This window comes from Corylus avellana, chromosome 1, assembly GCF_965113065.1.
Source record: "Corylus avellana chromosome 1, dhCorAvel1.hap1.2, whole genome shotgun sequence".
Lineage (NCBI taxonomy): Eukaryota > Viridiplantae > Streptophyta > Magnoliopsida > Fagales > Betulaceae > Corylus > Corylus avellana.
Window position 1 is genome coordinate 1,104,931 of NC_142490.1, and position 19,157 is coordinate 1,124,087.

Here is a 19,157-nt window from a genome sequence, read left to right on the forward strand (position 1 = left end):
TCCATGCATATTGGGGTATGATCAGCAGTAGCAGAAAGTAGAGAAAGGGAAGAGGAATCTTAAAGAAAAGCACTGCCATGCTCACCACGAAGTCAAGTAATTGGTTCATTGATAGGAACTTGGGGGGGGTAATGGAGTGACCACTTTTTTATTATAAGGTCACTCTTGGTGGAAAATCTGTAATCCCTTTGGGTGGGCAATCATATATATGCGACGTTATTTGGTCGGTCGCGTGGGATTATGCGGGTACTAGCTAGACTTTTGTGGTACAAGGTTCAAAGTCTTATCCAATAAGTTATTAAAAAATTTAAAAAAATATTATGCTAGTATTTTTTTATTTTTTTTTTACAAGAATCTCTTATAAATTTATGTAATGGTTTATATTTTATTAAAATGAGTGTCACATAGCGGTCCACATTTTAGTGGTTGACGTTATAAGTGACAAGTTAGTTTGTAAAAATTGGGGCGAATAGGTGTTTTCCAACAAACCCAACAAATTAAAATATTGCAACCATATAAACAATCACCAAAATTAATCAAAGCAATAGAAAGATCAAACACGGCACTTTTGGTGACAAAGTGAAAATTCTAGACACCAAATTACTGTGATTAAATATATAATCGGTTTATACTCACAAGACTTCTGTAGTAAAAATCTGACTTGTACCTAACAAATGATCTGTTTGTCTTTCGTCGCAATAACTCTAGAACTCATCTTGTATTTGATCTCCTCAGCAAAATTAACCCGAAACTCCAATAACTTTAAGGTTCTAGAACGTGGTTTTTTAGAAACTCTAAGAGAGATATAAGATAATTAAAGGCATAGATACATAAAAGATCTCTCTTAGCTCACAAAGTAATGGCCTCAACGTCAAAAATCAAAAAGACTCAAATGTTTTAACATAATTAAAACACAGAAAAGTGATCTACAAGCAAAGCAAACAAAGCATGGGGACTCAAAAGTAAGGAAGTCAGTGGTGATAATCTTTTTCTTGATAGTGGTGGTAGCTGATACCAATCCATAGCAGATAAAGATTAAGGTGGGGAGGAAGGCTTATAATATAATTATATATTAAACAAAATATAGAGTGAAGAATTGTATTGGGGGTGCAGAAGATAGCTTGAGTTGTAATGGCCAATCCTCTGAAAACACAGATTTTGTGCTCCACCTCAGTAATCCATAATCCCCGTGGTGTACGGAAGCAAACGGGGCTGCTGAGGTCCTAATCTTGCCTTTAAGCGCAAGTGACCTTTAGTGCCATCCCCTTCCTAATGCATAGCTATACAACCAATGACACAAATAAAGAAACATTATCGTCTATCTATCTATCTATCTATCTTCTTTGTTCTCACTAAAAGAACCACCATTAGGGTCCTGTTTCCCGCTTTAAAAGATTGAGGATCTAACTTTTTTTTTTTTTTTTTTCTAGGATTAAATTGAAAAATGATCTATGTGTTTATGATGTTGATGTTTTATCGAATCAGCTTTTGGGTATTCAAAAGTGATAAAATTAGTTTTTGAGCTTTTTGACGGTGCCAAATTACTCATTTTGTCTACTTTCGTCAATAAGTTGTTTGTCACTTGTACCAAAGAATTGACTTGTCCAATCACATTACAACGCATGTTCATTATCTCCACATACACCTTGTCAAATCAACACACGTTTCAAAATCAGTAGCAAGCTATGCCACGTGGAGGTGGAAAAATTCCCCTCCACGGACCACGGGTGGTGGTGGCGTCCTCTTACGACCCACTCCCACCTCGCGGCCCAAAAGTGTTCGCGGGAATACAGGTCCCGTGCGACCTAACATAACATGAGACAGAATGGGTTGAGAGGATCTCCCACCCCTGCAACCCCCTCCACCCCAGAGGTCATAGGAATGGGTTGCCGAAGAACTCCACCACCACCTGAAAAAGAAAATTTTAGATTTAACCCCATTTTTTAATCATGGGTTTTTAAGACATTTTATTTAATATATATATTTTCCCCCAAAATTTACACTAAAGCAAGGTAAAGATTAGAAATTTGAAGATTTTTCCTTTGCAAATGTGCACCTCTTCTTTTTCCTTCTTGAAAAAATTTATTCCCTTCTTAGACATGCATGCGTGAACACTTATTTTGAGAATCACATGTGGCTTCCAACTTGAAGAATTCTAGTCCAAAAGCATCTCCATTAACAGACAAACAGGCAAAAGTCAAAACAGCAAGATTTGCCAATCAATCCTCTATAAGAGAGAATCGAGGAGTAAGCCCATGTTTACCGAAAGTCCAAAACTTCACCATGATGTTTTTGTTGCGTGTCATGTCCGTATTGGTTGCTTCCTAAACCATTTGATAATGAACCATTGGAGTCTATATTTTTGAATTTTGGATAGGAGTTTAGTACAATTGTTTGTCTGGATTCCAACCTATCTGACTCTTGCATGTGAGAGAGAATCTAGATAAAACTTAGGTGTGCAAGCAGGTGATAGGATAGTCCAATATTTGTTTTGACATATAAATCTCTTCAGAATTCTCTCTCAATTGCTTATTCGAATTAGATGCTTCAAATAGGCAATTGCAAGGGATCCCGATTCGTGAACCTTTCGATCCTCAAAGAACTTCCTTCCCCTTAAGAAAGTGAACAAACCTTGGAAAATCTTAGGTATGATTTGTTATACGAGAGTCATGTTGATTTGAAGAGACAACAACAAGAATCTATCAGCCAAATTAAGATCACTAAAAGTAGGGGTGGAAATGCTAGGCTTTGATAATTGTGAGAGTTCACACTAAAGGAGCATTTGATTCTTGCTTAAGATGGTGAGAGCCTGTGGTGTCAAATTAAAGGACCCAAACATATCACACATGTAGCACCTCATCTTGGTGCTTGTGCTAGAATGGCAATCTTCAAGAGCTGTAGGGTCCAAGAATCACTTGATTCCCTATAAAAACATTTCATGATCGAATGGGACCTAGTCTTCAACAGATACTTCAAAGAATGCGGGCGCGTGCCAATCACTAATGTCCTTGGTAGTGGTATTAGATGGGTTCTTTATTTATTTTATTTTTTTCCAATGTTGATAGAAGGAAAAGCATAGTAACATTCTAAAGAACAATATTCTTCCGTACATTACGAATCATGTTTATAGTCTTACAAACATGTAGTAGCACTAAGGTTGCTCTCGAGCCGAGTTGAGCCAAATAGTGGTCGTATGAACTCGACTTGACAGAACCATGGGTGCGTTTGGTAAACACTTTTGGCAAAGGCAATTCATCCAACTTTTTCATTTTTTCAATATTCTTACTTTTTACATCACATCAATCACTTTTTATTATTATTTAAATAAAAAAAATCACTACAGAACAATTTTTTTTTTTCATTTTTCCATACCAAATATTCTTACTTTTTCACTTTTTCAAAAAAAAAAAAAAATTCTTACTTTTTTTTTTTCCTTCCCATTAATCAATTTTTACTACAATATCGAAAACGAAATCGTTTACCAAACAAACCCCATATGTATGATTAATCTTGGCCCAAAATAGGGCCTAGTTTTAGAGCCTTATTCGAAATCAGTTAGGGTGCATTTGGGAGTGCGTTTTTTAAAAAATAATCTGCGATTTTAAACCAAATCGCAATTTTAGGGTGTTTGGGATTGCGATTTTTATAAGCTAATTAGAGGTTGCTTATTTGAAAAAGTGCGAATTTAAAACAAAATCACGATTTCTATTAAAAAGATATTTGGAGCAATAGTTACATTTTTTTAAACGGGAATGAAAAAAATACCAAGAATACCCACTTAAAATATATTAAAACCCTTCTTTTCTATTTTTTTTTCTTCATCCTCTTTGTCTCGTTCATCCTTTCTCCGCCCTGTAGCAGTGTGCATCGTTGTTGTCCATCTCTCCGCCCCTCTACCAGATAATAATCTCACATTAATATTTTCTTTCTCTCCATATAACTCCTTTTATTTTTTAAAACTTTCCACTGTTTGGTGTTCGGTGTTATTTTATGTGGAAGTTGTTATTTTTTTTTTTTTCAAAATTTTATTTAGATTACCGTGCATACATAGTGATCTGCAATCCATCATAGTATGCAGTGATAGATCATTGTACACGCACAGTAATGTGATAGTGCGTGTACATTAACCGTGTGAAGCTTTTTCTTTAAAAAAAAAAAAAAAATTGTACAATGACCGAGATGATGATTTTTCTCAAGTCACTGTGCACTGCATAGTGATGTGCACAGTGACGATTTTTTATGGCTTTTTTTTTTTTTTTTTTTTCTTAAAGGTACTGTACAGTAACAATTTGTAATTGATTTTTATTTTTATTTTTTAATGGGTATTGCATTGTAACCGTTTGTAATATTTTTTTATATATATTTTTTTAATGGGTAATAAACAGTGAAATTTGATAAACATTATTAGTTTAATTTGATGGATTGTTCTTATATTTTTTATTATATGTCTATTTGGAATATGTTTCAAGAAAAAAAAAAATACTAAAACAAAAAAACATATAGAAACAAGTAATATAGCAATATATAATTGCCTAAGTAGAAAACTCAAAGTTAATGTCAAATTATAAGTCATACTTTTGTTTGCATAGGTGTTAAAAATGGAGGCTTATAGACAATGTTAGCTATTTTACTGTTATAAAGAAATGTCCTTATTGGTAATTTGGTCATTGGTAATTTGGTCATGAAACCGCAATTATATACTAATGTTATCCAAACACTCAATTGATAAAAAAAAAAAATACTTATTAGCATGTTTTATCAAACACCTGTACGATTTTAAAAAGTAGAGATTTTTAAAACGCAATTTTTAAAAACACAATTTTTAAAATCATACTTATTGAAATCGCACTCCCAAACGAGCCCTTAGTCAAGCCACCAATCCATCATTCGAGTACTCGATAGACTTGAGCTCAATTGGGCTACGGTTGAAAATATTAATAATTAACAGCCGTAATTGGGCTTCCCCTCTCCCTCTCCTCTTCTCTCCTGTTTCTTGTTCTTGCTCTTCATTCTTTTTTTTCAGTTTCCACCTTTGCGCTCACTATCCTCGTAGAGTCATGCAAGCCTGGCGTGATGTTTATCATCCCTCATCCTGGTAACCCACCAAACCTACAACAACCCCTTCCACCGCCTACGAGTACAGAGCCGAAGGATAAATAGTTAGTTTTTTCTCCTTTTGCTTTTTGGGATGTTAGAAAATTGAGATAGTGCCAGCATGAGTAACCTCCTCCCCGCAGGAATCATGCTTCCTTGTACAACGTCCCGGCTACGGTGAAAATACCATGTTCGATGATGGCCTTTTTGTTCGCTTTTGTGCCAAGAAGTCACTGAACCGGACTTCTTACAAGGGCCCAGGCAGCTGATTCAAGCCCAGCAAGCATTTTGACCTTGTGACACAGAAACCACGGCTTTGTAGTCCTTTCGAACCAATGAATTACAAATGTAAGTTGGGTTAAGTATTTCTACCTACATATTAGGTTATACACAATGACAACGACAACAACAAATTACATAATGTTTCGTCTTAAGAAAAATGCTACATACGCTACATGCACCCCTAAATGTACATTTCTGACGTGGCAGTAAAAATTATTATTAATTTCAAAATTCAATAGCGATCTAATTCACAATAGTAATTCATCCAAAATGATTTTTTTTGTCATGTCAGATATATGCTTGGGAGTGCATGTACAATTTCTATTCATCTAAAATAAGGAATAAGAATGGGGAATAGGCTATACAAAAACCTCTGCTGCACTTCTGAAAAATTCCCATCAGCAATTATTTGGACTTCTTAGCCTTCTTCTTCTCAGCAGCTGCAGCTTTAGCAGCAGACTTTGCCAAGGTGGTAGGTTTAAGAACACTTTTAGGGTTGAATGCCTTTCGGATCTTAAAAGCAGCCCATCCAGCCCCTATAGCATGGCCAGCAGCATCAAGCCCTTCACTTGTTGCCTCACCGGCTTGTTCCCCATACCTGCAGGACAAGCATCATCCAGATTCCAACTCTTAACAGTTAGAGAAGCATAAAGACTAGTTTTAAATTTGTAAAGCCAAATTATTAGATGCCAAAATAGATAAAAGAAAGGAAAAAAGCTGGAAGTAACTCACTACCAACACCAATAAGCTTGAGAATGCAAGGAAACAAACTTTAATTGCTTATCATTTTTTTTTTTCTCCAGTACAAATCACTCATAAGTTACAGCATTACAAATGTCAAATGTCTACAAGATGATATCTCTTGATGTGCATATGAGCTTCTGCATGCTGAATTTACCTGTGGGTGACAAGTTCAGTTGTCACAGTGGATGATGTTGACATGACATTTTTTCCAGCTATTTCAACAGCATCGCAGACTTTGCCTATTTATAAGAAATGAGAAGCTTAAATATAATGCAAAACCAAAAGAAGTAAAAATGTTCAATAAAGGAGATTTGAACATAGATGTTTACCAAACAAAGTCATTGGCTAAATATTCATCACTGACGAAACAAGCTAAACCCTAAACACATTGACTCTCTTTTTTCCGAGCCTCAACAATTGAAGATATCCTCCTGCTTGATTCTTCAAATCTAACACCCAACCCCCCCCCCCCCCCCCCAACCAAACTCTCTAACTACACACGTTTTTTCCCTTTCCACATGCATCATGTGTGCCATTGTAGTCATATTATGGTAATTAAACAGGAAGCAATGTGAGAATATATTAAAAACAGCCATTTCAGAAAACATCAGCTAATTTGTTAACTTATAAAATCACGGGCTTGAGATGATTAACATACTAAATCCATCCAGGGACGCAAGCACAATCTCCCCAGGCAGGAGGCCAAAAAATTTCTTGCCGACTTTTGAATTTGCTATGGAACTTGTAAAAAATCCAGAGACTTTAACAACCCCAGAGAGAACCCCAGTTGCAACCTTCTCCGTCATTTTGGTCACCCTCTTAACCCTACATGTATAGCCATACAAGTCAAGCCAAAATATCTATAAAATATGGCAACTATAAGAACAACAAAATAATAACATATTAAATTATTAATCATAGAACGTCAACTAAATTGCCACGGTAATGATAGGAAACCCTTATCAACTTAAAGATTCTTCAATACACTGTTTCAAAAATTTACCGCCTAGTTGCCACATAAACTCCCATTTCCATTTTTTTTGGTGCTACATAAAACACAACAGAGCCTCTTAATCTCAATATATAACAATCTAAATTCCTGAGATGCTAAAAGACCAAAACATTTTTTTTTTTCAAAAAACACCGACACATACACGAACACAAAGGCTGTTGATTTTGTGTTTTCCGTACCTTTTAATCCGCTTCAAGGTTTTAGGATCAATCTCCGAACTAGAACGCGGGTTTATCCTCTTCTTCATAACCTCATTCCCTACCTTCAACCTATCCACCGTGACGTCCCCGCACCACAAGATCCCCTTGATCAGCTTCCCCGATCCGGCCGTGATCAGCCTCGCAGCGGTTCCACTGTAATCCTCCACATTCGGCGCCAGCGTCGTCCAGTACGCGGCGCACCGCTTCTCCATCAGCTCCTTCTTCTTCTCCGACTTCAACTCTGCCGGCGAGACTTCCCTGGCCACCGACCCGTCCAGCGCCTCCCCCTTCTTAATATTTGCATTCGCCGAAACCTTTTGGACCGAAAAACTACTGTAACTCTGCAAAATCCCGTCCAGGCCCTTGACGAGGTTCTCTTGGCCCTTGGACGCAATCGTCAATCCGTAGTTAAGCAAATCGTCCGAGTCGGTCGGTTCGTCTTCCTCGTCGCTCGAATCGGAGCCGGACCGGTGTTCCTTGGGTGTGCGGAGGGAGAAGAAGTAGTGCGAGTCATCGAGCTTGACGGCTGCCTCGTCCTTGGCGAGCGGCCACTGGATCTCGTCGGCGACGCGGGCGAGGACGGCGACGACATTGTCGCCCTGCCGGATACGGACAACGGTGAGGTCGCCGCAGGCCAGCTCGACGCTGTAGTGGTTGTCGATGAGGTTGAGAATTGCTCCAGGGATCGTAATCAGGACCTCTTCAATGGCCACCGGCGGGGCCGTGGGGTGACTAGAGTTAGGGTTGTGGAGATTGTCGTTGTCAGGGAAGAGGTTCTCGACGAGGTTCCGCATGTCGATGGAGGGGTAGAGATTTGAGGAAGAGTTAGGCTTTGAGGAGGCGTTGGGATTTGATTCGATAACCTCCGGGTAGAGAGGGTTTCTGTGGTTTGGGCCTTGCAAAGCCATTGTTGATTGTTAGGGTTTGTAAGGGTTCGATTAGATTGGAATAACGGAGAGAGAGAGAGAGGTTCGAAGTTGGGACATTTCGCGAGGAAGATGAGAACGATGTGGACGCGTGGCGAAACAGCGGGCCATGATTCAACAGTTTAACTGCTTCGGGTCCCGTCCCTGCTTCCCGCGGAAAAGTAAAATGGAGGAAACAGGATTCATTGGACTGAAGAATATTAAGCTGTTTATTAAAAAAATAATAATAAAATAATATATATTTTTAAAAATAATTAAAAATTAAAAAAAATTAAATGGATGGCCGGCCACCCTAATTAGGGCTGGGGTGGCTTCGGCTCAGGGCCAAATCTTTTTTTTTTATTGATTTGGCCCCCAAAGGCCATGGGGTAGCCGGCCACCCCTTAATTTTTTTTTTTTTTATTCATTGGACAGGTTTTTCATTAATGGTTTTATCCTCACCATTTACTAGATATTTTGGACCGGAGAGGATCCTATTCCGAAATGGAGAGGGTCATTTAGTTATTTAGAGGGACATAATTGTCTATTTAATTTTTGGACAAATTTTTTTTAACAACTATACTCCTAAATACACTAAATAGACTCTCTTCATTTCAAGATTTCACTTGAAATGGAAAGATCCATTTCCACTAGTACTCCATTTGCATAAATCATTTGGACCATAATAGCCTCTATAAGTCGAATTGGATTTGAAAATAATTAGGCCCCTAGAAGGGGTTGGGTCTTTTGCCCATTACTCATAATTTTAAGAGTTATGTTAAAAGCGAGAATATGTGTAACATTACTCATAAAAATACGAATATTGCTAAATAATAACTTTTGTCTTACTCTCAGTTCACCAGACTGATATAGCAATGCTCATCAATTTTTAATTTTTTATTATTATTTTATAACAAATTTATAGACTAATGAGCACCGCGTGCATTACTCAATTAGAATTAACAGTAGCTTGAAGAGATAGACAATGGTCCAAAAACATTGTCAAAAGAAAAACATTATTGATTGGTCCTGTCCAAATTATATTAAAATGATGATAGAATAAATTTCAACAAGAAAGTGCGGATCTCCATAGGACCAAGCTCGACAACGAGAGTTGAATTATCTACTGGACCGCCTCTAACCGGGGTAGGTTCCTGGCTGGAGTCCCCCTCAACTTTCCACGTCATCCTCTTCATCATCGACTTTTCTTGGTTCGTTGACAAGCTCGTTTCCTTCACCTCTTTTATCTGGAAGTTTAGAAACCAATCATTACATTGAGATTTTACTACGTTTTTGTCACCGCGATTTTTGCAAGCCAAATTCACATTTTGTGTGCACCCACTGCAGTAACAATGGGAAGAAGGCAAACATACCATTTTTCCTGTAAACATCTTCTTCAGTTCAACCTTGGCCAATTTTGAATACTCGGTATCTTCTCCCACCTAATTACATTCACAAAACGAAACAAATATACAAAAACTAATTATTTGGCCTCATAACAAGATTTGGGAGAAGAGGAATAAGAATATGAAGAAGATTTTTTACCTCATAAAGATGTGCCAAACGGAGGAGTACAGTTCCATCATCCAACTCCTGCAGCATTATTAGTGTTAGAGAGAGAGAGAATTAAACACTGGTTATTCAGTCAATGAGTAAACAGAGTCACCTGAAGAGTAATCAAAGCAACATTGAGAGGGAAGCTGTAGTTTGAATCTATGGCGGTTGATGTTGTCAAATGAGATGCTTTCCAGTCCTCCGAATTCTGAACAATTTATTGGATTAGTATATTAACATCTATTTAGGATAGACTTTGGAACTGCAACCAAGCCATACTACCTCATGGGTGAAAGCTAAAAGAAAAGGCGAATAGATTTCTTGGCCAGTTGTTCTGCGCCAGCGTGCTCCATCCCCTAGCTGGTTAACACTTACATAATAATTTCCCCGAACCTAGATGAAAGATATCACGTGAGTAATAATGAATCATTTTATATCTTTGTTTAGAACTAAAAAGTGGTTTAGGATGCATAAAGAAAAAATGGTGCTATCATACCGTTAATCCTTCACATGTATTGTCAAGGCACACGCTTTCGTCCAATGCTTCACCCACTCCTCTAGAGTCATCAATGAGCGTACGCCTTGAGTATAAAAGAAAAGGATGATCAGCTTAACATGTCGACATCTAAACTGAAACATATTTTTAACCCAAATGTGGAAGTTGAACCTATGGAGCATCAGTTCTACTTCTCCATCTTTAATGCTGGCTCCACCAGTTGCACGGTCAACCAAGACTGAGAGTTCAGATTTCTTATCCTTTGTGTAAATTCCAAGATTAAGCTGAAACAAAGAAGAAGATGAAGACTACCATTAACAAAATTATTTGAACTTAAATGTCATTCGAATTCAATGAGGAAGGATAGGCGGGAACTTCTTGGTCACTTTTAGGAACAGTATAACAAGTATTGGTTTTAAATGCATCCTTGAACTTCTTCATGCATAGCAAAAGTGAAAGGGCACAGTGCTATAACTAGTTGAGGAAAATTCTGCACACAACCCACGCACCAAGAAACCACATGCATGAATAATGCAGTCATCAATATATATCTAGTCATATACTTCTTGTTTTGGTTCAGCTGTTTGCTGATTTTGTTGTAATTGTTTTGGCTGTTAATGAAAAGCTTATTCATAAAAATGATAGGACCTATATAGACCATATAAAAAATAATTAAATTCAAGTTTAATTTCTTGGTCATACTCTAATTTTGAACAGAAACATTATAATACGAAGAAAAAACTGTCGAGTAAAGCATAAATAAGATCATGCCTTGCAACGTACCTAGCCCTAATAATGGTTTCTTTCTTATGCATCGCCCATGAAATAATCCAGTATTGCTAGTATTTTTTCATGTATATGCTTGATACAAGTTAAATTGGTATTAAGAGGATTACGTACAGGATAGTAGTTTCCTGCTACAGGTTGAGTAACTTGAAGCGACCAGTCTGCTCTATAATCACGAACCTGCAAAATCATGCTCACAGAGCTCAAGTTAGGATTACAATAATCATTGACTTGTTGGGGACATAAGACTCCATTTAAGGGGGCAATACATGTGATTTTTACAATGTACTGGTGTAGGAAACTATTTATATATTTATATATATAAAAGAGACAAAGAGATCACTCAGATTTTTTGTGAAATGATGTTTTTGTGAAAGGATGTTATTATGGTCTTCAAAAAACCATGCATCCTGGTTGATATAGTTTTGAGCCACATATATCGATTTGCCAACCTCTGAAATACTTAATGGGATCAGTTAAGTAATCACCTCATTAGGAAGCAGGATCAGCCACCCAAGAGGACTGGAAATGAATAGTTTAAGATTGTTGCATGATTTTCGTGCAGAGCACCAAGAAACAGATGATTGCATTTATAGAAAGTACATTTTCTAGGACTAACATTTAATCTTAAAAAAAAAATTAAAATTCTAATCATGGGATTAAGGTTGAACCCATACGCATGCCATAATCAAAGAAAATCTATGAGAGTTGGGGTTTAAACTTTCCTACCTAGCAAAAACAAAGGGCAAAGATATAGATCTCCATCCTCTGACTCCTAACATATGGCTAGGTTGAGATATTCAGAAGCTTATAACTTGAAGTAGCACAACTACATAATTATTCATGATGGATTTCTTGAAGTTTAAATTGAGTGGAAAATTGTGGGCGGGACTTACTCGCTTTAGAAAATCTCTTCCATTAGAATCAGTATAAAACACCTTGTCTGTGACCATATTAGCTGTCATTTGTGTGATGACCTCCTTCCCAACGCTATCTTCCAAGGGAATTGGACCAATCTGCAAATACAATTTGTAGAACCACTCGATTTGAGTTTAGAATTATTAGACTTAATGTTTAGTTTATATGCGGTGAACAGACAGCATTACCTGCCACAATGTTTGTAACAGTTGAGACAATTAAAACATATACAAGTAATATGTTTATTAAAAGCAAAAGGGAAAAAGACAAGTACTGTGACTCACAGTGAATTCAACTTCTGCATGCTCTTTATCTCTGTAAAGTCTAGTAACCTAATGAAAAAAAAAAAAAAAAAAAAAGATGAGCAAATAAGCAAGTCATGTGTGGAGGAAGACATAAACCATTGAAACATATGAATAAAGAATAATGATACCACTAAATAAGCAACTTTTCAGCTCTTGAAACGCAAAACAATTTGATCCAAAAAACTAGACGTAAACAAAATGATGACCTGGTAGATCCATGAATTAAACTGTTGGTGAACCTCGTCAACCAGTGGTCCACGAATGACCTTTAAAGGCACCTGCACAATATTTTAAATACTATTAGAAAAAGAGGAAACGATAAGGATCAGATATCATCAGTGGAAGTTCGGAAACTCAATAGGCTATATGAAGAGACATGGTGCACAAGATAAGTTAGAATAGCATTAAGGGAAAAGTGCAGTAAACCCCAATAGTTGGGATAAACATTGCTGATTTAAGTCGGTAGAATATTGTTTTTAACTCTTTTGTTTTATATTATATTTACAGTTCACTAATCACGGTCACTTGAGTGACAGTGGGAAAAGAAGGCTTACTGATCTTGAAACAACACTTGGAGGAGACCCATTAGGCCGAAAAATATATGCACCAGAAGCCTGCGAGAGACACCATATAATTGGTGTCAATAGGCACTGCACCAAGTCATAGTCTACATCCTAATCGGAGGATAAAGATTGTGTACCTGGCCATCGAATCCTGGGTTTGAACCATACCAGAGATAGCTCTGCTGTATTGGTACATCAACCTGGCCATGACAAACATTTAAAGATGAAATTTTAACGAAACTGACCTCCAAATCATCTCAGTAAGTGGAATGAACACACTAAACCTCTGTAGGTGGAACAAGGCAGAACACCAAAATAAATGAACAATCCATCTCTGATAATCAAGCATATTCTCCTCAAGCCACATAAGATATCAACTTCCCAAGACAGTGATGTGAAAATTGAATATATAGACCATCATGTAAAATCAAATGTAGGAACTCCTAAACACAATAATTTTGCAGCAAGATAGATAGTAAAAACCTTCAAAACGTCTTCACATTAAAAAACAGACTAGACCGGAAAGGACGATCCCACTCTTTAGAAAGACCGAGAGTAAAAGTTACTAACCGAATCAGTAATGAGGTTTGATAAAATGAATTGAACAAAGGGGCAGCCAGATCAAAATCTCAACCAATGCTCCCCTCGATAAACTGAAGTCCTGATCTAAACCCTTTTTTTTGCAACTGAACGCATTCAAATGTATGAGGATTGTGTCCATGACAACATTAATAGTCTACATGCACACGCATTGCATTAATCCTCTATATTGGCTTTCTAAAATATTATAAATATTCTTTTCAATTTTGTGACAATCTATGATTTAGATCATTTGGTCTAATATATAACGACTGGTTCAACCGATGCTATCCGATTACAAGGCTACCATCTGTAAAATGTGAAAAAACTTACCCCTGTTTTAGTATTGTAAATACGTATCAGTTGTCCAGAAGTTGAAGAAAATGACATCTTCAGATTTCCAGGTCCAATTTCAATGGTCTCATTCTGTGGACTGTCTATCATGGAGAAAAATCCATTTCTACTTTTCCCTGCATCATTGTGAAGTGCAAATAAAAGAACATAAAATAAAATAAGTTACTATTCAGCATCAGTATCATACGGTTTGCCACTAATTCATTTTAGTAAATAATCTTTATAAGAAGCAACAATAGTTAAGTAGTGTTGATAGCTTAAGATAACTAATACTTAGTCAATACATATAAAGAGAAGTCAAATGGCATTCAAGAATGAGCAGTGCCTAGAAGGAAAAGAAATCAGACATCTACCTTTGTCAGATGCTTTAGAAATGAAGTACGTGTTCCAACCAAGAGGCGGCACAGATGCTTGAAAGAGAAGCCAGTATTTAGGGACTTGTTTTAATGACAGCCCCAAGTAGGCCCTCGTATAGAAGTTTCTTAAGTTGCCTGTAACATTATCTAAACCTACATATTGTGCTTCAATGGTATTGCCTGAAGAATCTTGGACAACAAGATTGGCATCGTTAACCTGGCAGTTATTGAAATTTCAGATCACAGAGACAGATGCACTGGAGTAAATATCCTATCTATTTGTACATACACAGGATGAAAAGGGGAGCCAAGTTCTGTACCAAACATTCAAGATTTTCATTTCAATAAAGCATGAATGAAAACCACGAATTGACAGTAAAATTACCAAGGAAAGGAATGAGAACATCCAATGAGATATACCAACATAGTAGATACTTAACCACATAAGAACTGCATTATATTTAACAAGCACGCTACAAAATGATGGAAAGCGACTATTTCTGTACAAATGTTCAAAATTTCCATGAAATCCTCAATGCATAATAATGATAAAATTCAAATTGATGGGAAGCAACTATTTCTGATAAACTGAATCAGCTTAAGTTTAGCCATTTGTTAATTTTTTGTGCATGCTTGGACATCATATTCATATTCTTATAAATTAGGTCCTTCGGGGATTTACTGTTTTGTTTTGTTATTGGTTTTTTCTGTGTGCTTCTTGTATACTTGAGTGGTAAACCCTAGGTGTCTTTTTTATGAAAGAAGAAGAGGGAGAAGAATAAGATGAGTACTCACCGGTATCTTAATAATGTCTGTACGGTTCCATCCAAGAGAATTATACGCTACTATAACCTGAAAGTAACCATTTATACATGATGAGTAGAAATTGCAACAATGTAATATCTAAAACCAAAGTAAGAAAGATATAAAAGATTACCAAACTCTTTCCTTCCTGAATATCTTCCTCTGTTGGTGGGCAGAAACTGATATTGAGTAAAGGACACTGCTCAAAAATCAAAGGATATAAAGGGGGGAAAGCAACCCAAAAAAAAAAAAAAAACAGGATTAGGCAAGGAGGAGCAACTTCATCAATTTGGCCCTAAAAGTGCTAGGAAAAACATTGAAACATTACCTGACTAAATTTAAATGTAGTCTCCGTACATTGTTCTCTTGATTTGTTGTCAGTAAGGCATGACAGGGCAGCATTTACAACACCTTCTGCCTATGAAAAGTTATTGCATTTTTAATGATATCTTAGAGAGATTCGTCATAAAAATAACAATGGTGCAATGACTAAAACAAACTCAGAAGGTCAAAATCAAATGACAATTAGCTACCTACCTCAGAGGCTCCAATAAACAATCGTTTTGCATAGTCATTTGTTGTATGTTGTTTAGCAGTGCCGGTGACAGCATCATGGTGCTGTGCAATTCCTAAAGCATCTCCGAGGCTGAAAGTGTTAGGACCATTGGATCTCTTTCCAGCCAAAAATTCAAGTTGTCGTGCTGCCTATTTTACACAAAAGGAAATTTGCTTCATTTACGTTTATAATCCAAAAAGTTTAAGAGAAAAATAAAGAGAAGTCACCCTCTCTCTCCATGGCACATATCTTTGTATTCCCTTATAGAGTTCCTGGTATCTTAGTTAACAAATACTAAGCATATAGAACCAGGATGTTCTAGGATGGTTGCATGGGATGCTAGGTCCTTTGCAACCAGCAAATCAAGTGTCTAAAATTGGAGAAAAGAGCTACTTCCTATCTAATTCTGATTCAACAAACAACCAATGTGGATTTAGACTGATGTCATACCAAATAATATCCACTCAGCACTCGGACATATCGCTTCAAGGCTGGGCGACTAGTGAAAAAGCCAGTCCAATAAGAATTTGCCCCATCTGCATACCTGTCAGCAAGTACTGTGCAAGCTTATCAATGAAATTGATGAGGTCGATAAATGTTGCTCTATCGACAAAAGGTAGAAGTAAGAAATTACGGGAAATAATCATCAGTTTTCAGTGGCCATGATTCATTTGCTGCATTTTTTGCATCAGTATAGATAGATGGTGTAGAATACAAGGCATTAACTTGACCGTCCTGAGAACATTAGAAACTCTTTTCAATGCATTATTTAGAAAACATATAGAGCAAATGAAAAAGAATAGGGCATTTCATGAAAGCCAGAGTCCAAAATGGGGCATTTCATCAGCAAAGTTTTCACAGAAGCCATGAGACTATCTAGTATAGATTTGATGCTATGGGGAGCAGGCAAGACTAAACAAATAAGTAGCTATTTGATTTAAACCACAAGAAAATACCCAAGTTCTAGTTTGAACCCAGCTATTTTCAAGCATCAATTTAAAGGGAACATAAGCTCAGATGCAGCAACTTCGTAATCAAACTGCCAGTAAATGGCATTGATTTTTTCATTAACACTCTACCTTGTTAACATAGTGAATCAATTTGTCCATTTGCTTGAACCAAGACTCGGCATATTGGTACCGAAAATCATCACCCATTGTCCACATGATATGGTTTGTTCGTGTGACATTTGCCTGAACATAATAGACATTTATAGTAATTGTAATATGTAAGCATCAGTCTCTTTTAGCTAAATAAATCGTTGAACTGCATTCTTATTAGGAGCCTTAAGACAAAATAATAAATTTAAAAGAAAAAATCAGGCAGCTAAGAGTTTACTTGGTTTATAGCAGCATTAATAAAATCCTTAACCCTCTGTTCAACATTGTAGTCAAATAGTGAAGGATTATCCTGCAGTTCAATGAGTACCAGATTAAGGTGAAACACTCAATAAGAATATAAAACGTTGGCAAAAACAATTTTTTGTGAAATATTAAAACCTGAACAGGCACAAAGTCATCATTCACTTCAAAATGGAAACCAGTAGGGGGACTATAATGAACAGGAAATGCATTGGCAAAAATCTGCAAAGAGATGTAAATAGTGAGCTCAAAAGACCTACTTAAAGAGGAAGAGTAGAAGTGAAGTAATTGCAATTGCAAACCTGAGACGAAGAACCAAAATTTTTAGAAGCACGCCATATAACTTCTAGAGATTTGTCACCCTTCCGTTTTGCTCTGTCTTGATAATCTATCCTTGCAAAATGTACAGAGTCGAACCCAAGCTAGGGGAAAATGTAATAATCAAAATGTCTCAGTTCTTAGCCAATATCATATTTCTGCATTAGTGAATCATCACTCATAAAACAGCTTACCTCGGCCCCAAGTAGGTATGCTTGTACAGCAGAGTGCCCGAATGGATCAATTTGCCATCCAGCACGAGGAGCTTTGTTGAATTGCTCCTTTATTGCACGATGACCAAGAGTTGTTTGGTCAATCATGTCTATGTAATGGCATGTTGCTTCATCATGCATACACCAACCACCATTTCTGCAGATAGTACAAAAGATGTTTATCAAAATTGAACCTCTCTCGCAGCCGCATTCCCTATATCAGCTGCTTGCTAACAGCTTACATGAATTCAAATTGTCCAGCATCTACAAGATTTCTCACTACTTCTTGTGTTGCCACACTTTGTTCTACCCACCATCGTTGGAAAAAAGCCTATCATTCATGTTAAATTCTGTTAGCAAACAAAAATGCAAAAATAGTAATATCTTGATATATAAAACATTTACCAACTATGAATTTAAAGTTTAATTACGACATTCTTACATATATTATTGCATATTTAACTCATGAATCACAAAATCAAAATTAATCAACAAATCTTAAACTTAATTAAGAGCATCGTGGTATCCGCATATATTAGTCAATTTTTTGAGTTGTTCGAAAATCAAAAGAAAAAAAAACAAACAAACAAACAAACAAACCGAATTCCTTCACATTCAAATCCAACCAAATATCGAACTCTCATAAAAACCTCACAATTAAGAGCGCTTACCATCTCCGCAAACACAAACTTCCTATTCGGATCACGCAGCAACGCTTCCACAACCGAATCCAGCACATTCTCCACACACGCCCCCTGCACCAAACATCATACAAATTCACTTCCATATAAGCCAAAATCACATCCTGTAGATAAATCACGTGAAAAATCTGCGAATTGAATCATTTGAATCAAGATTCGAGCTCAGAGTCACTGCTCTGATACGAAGCAAATATGTTGTGTGATTATGACCTGGATAGTGTTATTTGATCCAACATAGTACTGATCAATAGTCTTCAACCATCCGACGTCGTCGTGGGAATGAGGAACCAAATGAACGTTCAGTTTGCCGGCCACAACGCCGGCTCGAGTGTTGTACTTCACGTACGCGCCACAGACTTTTCCATTGAAACAAAGCAAAAGAGAAGCGCATAGGCATAGCAAAGCAGAAGCTAAACTCGTTAGCTTCGCCATTTTCCAAAGCAATTCGCCAATGTGTCGGTGGTTTATTTGTAGAAGAATCCTCAAAGGCGGTGAAATTGAAGTCCGATGAATATGGACAAATGAGAGGCCTCGGTTTCTACAAGGCGATTGGCCGGCCGGCAGGTAAAAGAGCCAGTGAAGTGAAATGGCCAATGCGGAAATTTTGTTACGGGCTTACGGCACCTCTGGTTCAGACTTTCTGTCAGCGCTGCTTAAAAAAAGTTTAAACGAGTCGGTTATTCAGTAAGGTCGGGCTTAGAGTAAGGACGTACTGTGATTGTTTTAAAAATAACAAAAAAAAATATGTTTTTAAAAAATTTAGGCGACACGTGTCATTCAAGGGACTTTTGGGGGTTCACTGGGGTCGGTGGATTCATTTAGCCCGTTTTAGTTTGTAAAATATGTGATTGAATGTGAATAGATGGTCAAATCATGTAGGGTGCACGAATGTAATTATAGTAAAAAATGCACCTGATCAGGGACTCTGAACTGCCAAAACAGAAAGGGCAAAGCATTGTTTGGACGCATCTTACAATTGTTGTTTGATGCTTTTGTTTTCGAGGATTGCTACATTTACAAACAAATCCTTACAAACACGTGTGGCAAGAAAGAAGAC

The 19,157-nt window shown here is 37.0% G+C and overlaps 2 protein-coding genes across 6 annotated transcripts; both read right to left on the minus strand.

The window, feature by feature from the left end:
• Positions 1 to 4,743: 4,743 nt before the first annotated feature.
• On the minus strand, positions 4,744 to 8,423 carry LOC132172929 (protein EARLY-RESPONSIVE TO DEHYDRATION 7, chloroplastic). 5 transcript variants are annotated; one of them, XR_009439214.2, is made up of 6 exons: positions 7,312 to 8,423; positions 6,779 to 6,945; positions 6,275 to 6,359; positions 5,748 to 5,974; positions 5,225 to 5,387; positions 4,745 to 5,131 (listed from the first exon to the last, which is right to left on the minus strand). XR_009439214.2 is itself a non-coding variant. In XM_059584490.2 (5 exons), the coding sequence occupies exons 1-4, from the start codon at positions 8,238 to 8,240 to the stop codon at positions 5,782 to 5,784; spliced, it is 1,374 nt and encodes a 457-aa protein (XP_059440473.1). In that variant the 5' UTR covers positions 8,241 to 8,423; the 3' UTR covers positions 4,744 to 5,387; positions 5,748 to 5,781. The 5 variants fall into 5 exon arrangements, 4 of the variants coding, with proteins under 4 accessions (XP_059440473.1, XP_059440474.1, XP_059440475.1 ...); XM_059584490.2 differs by having other exon boundaries at positions 4,744 to 5,387; XM_059584491.2 differs by having other exon boundaries at positions 4,744 to 5,418.
• A 754-nt stretch (positions 8,424 to 9,177) lies between these two features.
• Positions 9,178 to 18,708, minus strand: LOC132170554 (Glycosyl hydrolase family 38 protein). Its single transcript, XM_059581571.2, has 29 exons — positions 18,311 to 18,708; positions 18,071 to 18,154; positions 17,642 to 17,730; positions 17,382 to 17,556; positions 17,172 to 17,291; positions 17,008 to 17,091; positions 16,847 to 16,918; positions 16,588 to 16,701; positions 16,143 to 16,243; positions 15,959 to 16,052; positions 15,490 to 15,657; positions 15,281 to 15,370; positions 15,086 to 15,151; positions 14,944 to 15,000; positions 14,146 to 14,365; positions 13,772 to 13,908; positions 12,997 to 13,059; positions 12,851 to 12,910; positions 12,503 to 12,574; positions 12,276 to 12,323; positions 11,970 to 12,089; positions 11,188 to 11,253; positions 10,459 to 10,571; positions 10,288 to 10,372; positions 10,074 to 10,184; positions 9,904 to 9,999; positions 9,783 to 9,830; positions 9,611 to 9,679; positions 9,178 to 9,484 (listed from the first exon to the last, which is right to left on the minus strand). The coding sequence occupies exons 1-29, from the start codon at positions 18,530 to 18,532 to the stop codon at positions 9,281 to 9,283; spliced, it is 3,048 nt and encodes a 1,015-aa protein (XP_059437554.2). The 5' UTR covers positions 18,533 to 18,708; the 3' UTR covers positions 9,178 to 9,280.
• Between the last annotated feature and the right edge of the window lie 449 nt (positions 18,709 to 19,157).